The sequence below is a fragment of the Cebus imitator genome, unplaced genomic scaffold (genome assembly GCF_001604975.1).
Source record: "Cebus imitator isolate Cc_AM_T3 unplaced genomic scaffold, Cebus_imitator-1.0 Scaffold846, whole genome shotgun sequence".
Lineage (NCBI taxonomy): Eukaryota > Metazoa > Chordata > Mammalia > Primates > Cebidae > Cebus > Cebus imitator.
In genome coordinates this window covers 248,187-253,929 of record NW_016108161.1, presented here as the reverse complement: position 1 = coordinate 253,929, position 5,743 = coordinate 248,187, and the positions used below count along the sequence as shown (strand labels likewise).

At 38.7% G+C, this 5,743-nt stretch overlaps 1 protein-coding gene across 1 annotated transcript in view; it reads left to right on the top strand.

The window, feature by feature from the left end:
- The first annotated feature begins 355 nt into the window (after positions 1-355).
- Positions 356-5,743, top strand: part of LOC119469797 (RNA-binding protein 38-like) — a 6,628-nt gene continuing 1,240 nt past the window's right edge. The window contains exon 1 of the mRNA XM_037735575.1: positions 356-390. Coding sequence (XP_037591503.1) covers positions 356-390 — 35 coding nt within the window. The remainder of the gene's footprint in view (positions 391-5,743) is intronic.

Sequence of the window (5,743 nt, the reverse complement as noted above, 5' to 3'; positions counted from 1 at the left end):
AAAAAAAAAAAAAGAAGAAGAAGAAGAAGACATATACACGTCCAACAAGCATATGAGAAAATGCTCAACATCACTGGTCATTAGAGAAACGCACACCAAAACCTCAATAAGATAGCATGTCACGCTAGTTCTGATGGCTATTATTAAAAAGTCAAAAAATAACAGCTGCTTGCATTGCTGTGAAGAAAAGGGGACACACAATGCTGCTAGGAATGTAGGTGAGTTCAGCTGTTGTGGAAAACAGTTTGGCCATTTCTCAAAAGAAGTTTAAACAGAATTATCATTTCACCCAGCAATCCCATTATTGAGTATATACCGAATGGAATAGAAATCATTCTACCAAAAAGATATGTGCATGCTAGTGGCTCACGCCTGTAATCCCAGAACTTTGGGAGGCTGAGGTGGGAGTATCACAAGGTCAGGAGTTTGAGACTAGCCTGGCCAATATGGTGAAACCCCATCTCCACTAAAAAATATAAAAATTAGCCAGGCGTGATGGCATACGCCTGTAGTACCAGCTACTCAGTAGGCTGAGGCAGGAGAATCGCCTGAACCCAAAAGGCAGAGGTTGCAGTGAGCCGAGATTGTGCCACAGCACTACAGCCTGAAAGACAGAGTGAGACCCCGTCTCAAAAAACAAACAACAACAAAAAACCCCAAAAAGAACTTATGTAACCAAATACTACCTGCACCCCAATAACTTGTGGAAAAATAATAAAAAATTAAATAAAAAATAAGTTTCATCTCTAACTTTGTCAAACTTGTGTAACACTGATTTTTTTTAAATGCAAGAAAAAATGAAATATAGAAAAAAATCTCCAACTTCTATCAAGCATACTTCACAATAATAAAAATAAAACATCAGCACTTTTCATGTAGTGATAGTAAATTACACAAAATTTCTGAATAATGTATTCCAGTAATATTCATCATTACATATTATATTGAAATATATTAAAATATGAAGAGATAGACCAGGTTTAGAACCTAGTTACCCTGAAAAAGAGAAAATATTTTTTTAAAAGAAAATATAAAGAGAAAAATAATGTGATCGTAACAATGTGTACGGGAGAAAAATTAATCAGCATCATCGTGTCAAATAGGGACAAATGCTTTTTGTGTAAGAAACTTCCAGCAAACATATATGATATAATCCATTGCCACAGGAGAGAATCAGGAATGATGAGTTCCTACATGGAGAACAAAATGTGAGTTTCTCCCCTATCTTCAGATGCCTTCCCAGAAATGCCCCCAAATTTTCCCAGCAAAAAGCCCATATAAAGCAGTTCCCATTTCCCTCCACAAACTGTGACTCGCAGTGAAAACCACCTTAGATTTTCCTGCAAATCACATTCTTTTCTGGCCTTCTAGAAGATGACAGGAGCCTAGAGAAGGCGGTACTAGGTGGAGTTACCTGGTGCACGCTTATTGGGATGTGACATTTTGTGGCTATTTGCAAGATCTGTTATCAGTGGTCTTTGCACAGAATGTGCAGTCACCATAGTGCAATAATCCTGTATCTGAGCACCACACAGGTAACCAGATGTGCTCAATCAGTGTGATCCACATGCTGTGATGTGTGCTGTAGCAGGGCACAGACAGACACAATCAGCTCTGTCAATGTGCAGACAGGGAGTGTGGCAATGACATGGTTTATTCACAATAGCCATGGAATCTGATGTTGCATTTAAAAAACTGTATAGATCTATATCAAGTGGTGTAAAAACATCACTGATGGGTGAAAGCTACTGAATTAGCCAGAAATCTAACCCTGCAAATATATATTTAAATATTGGATAATGAACAGGATATCAGGATGGTGTATATATAATATATATTTTGTATGTGATTTCAGATGCAATTTTAGGTATTCTATGAGATTGTATATGCAGAAGGATACACCTCAAACTGATGAAAATTATAATGTCTGGATATAAATGGCTGCTTTTTATTTTAGTGTTTATTTTATCTTTATGTTTGTTCAGGTGTGTATTAATTTTCTATTTACAGTTGACCACAGTTTAGCCAGCAGTTTACAACAGCGCTGATTTATTTTCTATCCAGTTCATAGATGAGAACTGTGTCAGGTTTTTCTGGGTACTCTGGTCTCCCGAGGCCAAAATCAAGGTCACAGCCATGGGCTCCATTGTTGACGCTCTTGGGGCAGAATTTACTTCTAAGCTCATTCAGATTGTTGTCAAAATTCACCATCGTGCTCCTGAGTTCCAACTACCTCTGCTACTGCATCTCTCTGACATATATTTCTGCTTCAAGGACACACAGGGCCCACGCAGATAATCCAGGATAACTTTCTTTTAGTTTTTAGTTTTTTGTTTTTTCTTTTGAGACTGAGTCTCGCTCTGTCGACCAGGCGGGGGCTGCAGTGAGCCGTGATCGCGCCGCTGCACTTCAGCCTGTCGACAGAGCGAGACTCAAGTCTCAAAAGAAAAAAAAAGTCCAATGACTAGTAACTCTCATTAATCAGTAAATTACCAGTGCTAATCAGTAAATTAGCACTCGGAGTTGGAGACCTGCCTAAAACATTATAGAACCGGTAAACTTTTTTTTTTTTTTTTTTTTTTTTTTTTTTCCCTGAGACGGAGTTTCGCTCTGTGGCCCAGGCTGGAGTGCAGTGGCACGATCTCAGCTCACTGCAGTCTCCGCCTCCCAGGTTTAAGCAATTCTCTGCTTCAGGCTGCCGAGTAGCTGGGATTACAGGCCCCTGCCAACAGGCACGGGTAATTTTTTTTAATTTTATTTTTGGTAGAAACGGGGTTTTGCCATCTTGGCCAGACTGGTTTTGAACTCCTGACCTCAGGTGATCCACTCTTTTCGGCCTCTCCAAGTGCTGGGATTACAGGCGTGAGCCACCGCACTTGGCAGGACAAGTAAACTTTTTGCACTGAGAAAATTATGTGTCAGTCTAGCTAGAAACTTCTTAACATTTGGGATATTTATGTTAAGAGACAAAATACTATATTTTGCTAAACTATATTGGTAATACATATTTTACATATTTATAAAACGATAAATCAATATAATTATATAGTAATAGGTATTTAAATATTGGTATTAAATGTAATATAAATGTATAAATATGATATTAAATATGTTTAAATATTTAAACATTTCTATGAAATTCCTGTATTATTTGGCATTCAGTTGTGCTCACACCCGTCCATTGATTTCTTTCTTTCTTTTTTTTTTTTTTTCTGAAACCAAGTCTTGCTGTATATCCCACGCTGGAGTACAATGCTGAGATCTCGGCTCACTGCTACCTCCATCTCCTGGGTTCAGGTGAGTCTACTGCCTCAGCCTCCCGAGTAGCTGGGACTGCAGGTGCCCACCACCACGCCTGGCTAATTTTTGTATTTTTAGTTTCACCATGATGCCCAGGCTGGTGTCGAACTCCTGACCTCAGGTGGTCTGCCCACCTCTACCTCCCAAAATGCTGGGATTACAGGCCTGAGACACCGTGCCCTGCCAAAAAGTGGAAAGCTTTTTTAGCACCAAATATTTCTCTAGAATAGCTGCTTATTTTGTAGAAAAATGTTATTAATAGTAGCTCAATAAGAAAGAGAAAGCCTAATGAATGCATTTATCCTCTAAATTAATTAATATGTTTTCCATGCAAATTATGGGGCAGTTAAGCAATATATCCCTCAAGTTGAATAAAATCTGATTTGTTTGAAGGGCAGGTTTTATGAAAACTTCAAGTAACATGTTTCTCCCATGTTCTACAATCTCTTTCATATGTACGACTGCATTTTAAAGAAAAGAGTAAGTTTCTCATTGTATGTTCTCACTGATATGTGGGAGCTAAGCTCTGAAAAAGCATAAGAAAGATACAGTGGACTTAGGGGCCTTCCAGGGAAGAGTGGGACGGGGGTGAGGGATAAAAGACTACAAATAGGGTGCAGTGTATACTGCCCGGGCGATGGGTGCATCAAAATCTCACAGATCACCACGAAAAAACTTACTCATGGAACCAAATACCACCTGCACTCCAATAACTCATGAAAAAATAAAAAATAAGTTTCATCTCTAATTTTGTCAGACTTGTATAACATGGATTTTTTTAAACGCAAGAAAAAGTAAAATATAGAAAAAAACGTGGTCTCCAACTTCCATTAAGCATACTGGCAGTACTAAAAATAAAACATCAGCACTTTTCATGTAGTGATGGTAAATTACACAAAATTTCTGAATAAAATTTAATCCAGCAATGATCAGTATTACATATTCAAATATATTCAGATATAAAGAGAAAAATAATATGATCCTAAGAATGTGTATGGGAGAAAAATTAATCACCATCGTCATGTCAAATAGGGACAAATGCTTTTTGTCTAAGAAACTTCCAGCAAACATCATATGATATAATCCTTTGCCGCAGGAGAGAATCAGGAACGATGAGTTCCTACATGGAGAACAAAATGTGAATTTCTATCCTGTGTTCAGGTGCCTTCCCAGAAATGCCTCCAGATTTTCGTACAGCAGCGGGGATATGGGATGGACTGACCCCCTCAAAAAGCCCACGTAAAGCAGTTCCCATTTCCCTACACAAACTGTGGCTCCCAGTGAAAACCACCTTAGATTTTCCTGCAAATCGCCTTCTTTTCTGGCCTTCTACAAGATGTCTGGGATCTAGAGAAGGTAGTACTGGGTTACCTGGTGCATGTTTGTTGGGATGTAACATTTTATGGCTATTTGCAAAATCTGTTATCAGTGGTCTTTGCAGAGAATGTGCAGTCACCATGGTGCAATAATCCTGTATCTGAGCACCACACAGGTAACCAGATGTGCCTAATCAGTGTGATCCACATGCTGTGATGTGTGCTGTAGCAGGGCACAGACAGACACAGTCAGCTCTGTGACTGCAAACAGGGAGTGTTGTAATGACATGGTTTATTCACGATTGCCATGGAATCTGATGTGGCATTTTTAAAACATGCATATATCTATTTCAAGTGGTGCAAAAACATCACTGATGGGTGAAAGCTATTGAATTAGCCAGAAATCTAACTTTGTAAATATATACTTAAATATTGACTAATGAACAAGGTATCTGAATGGTGTGTATATACGTACATATTTTGTATGTGATTTCAGATGCAATTTTAGATATTTATGAAATTGTATATGAAGAATACACTTCAACCTGATGAAAATTATGATGTCTGGATATAAATGGCTGTTTTATGTCAGTGTTTAAAAATTTTATGGTTCATTTGTTCACATCTGTATTAATTTTCTGTTTACGAATGACCACAGTTTAGTCAACAATTTACCACAGCACTGATTTATTTTCTCACACTTCATAGATGAGAAATGTGTCAGGTTTTTCTGGGCACTCTGTTTGGTCTCCCCAGGCCAAAATCAAGGTCAGAGCCATGGGCTATATTCTTGAGGCTCTGGGGGCGGAATTTCCCTCTAATCTCATTCAGACTGTTGTCAGAATTCATTTCTTTCTCATAGTCCCCATACATTCAAAGTTACAAGTGAAACCACTCTCGTGCTCCTGAGTTCTAACTTCCTCTGTTATTGCATCTCTCTGACCGTTTATTTCCGCCTCAAGGACACATAGGACTCACTCAGATAATGACCGATAACTTTCTTTTATTTTCCTTTTTTTTTTTTCTTTTTGAGACTGAGTCTTGCTGCTCTGTGGACCATGCGGGGGCTGCAGTGAGCCGGGATCGCGACACTGGACTCCAGCCTGGTCGATAGAGCGAGACTCAGT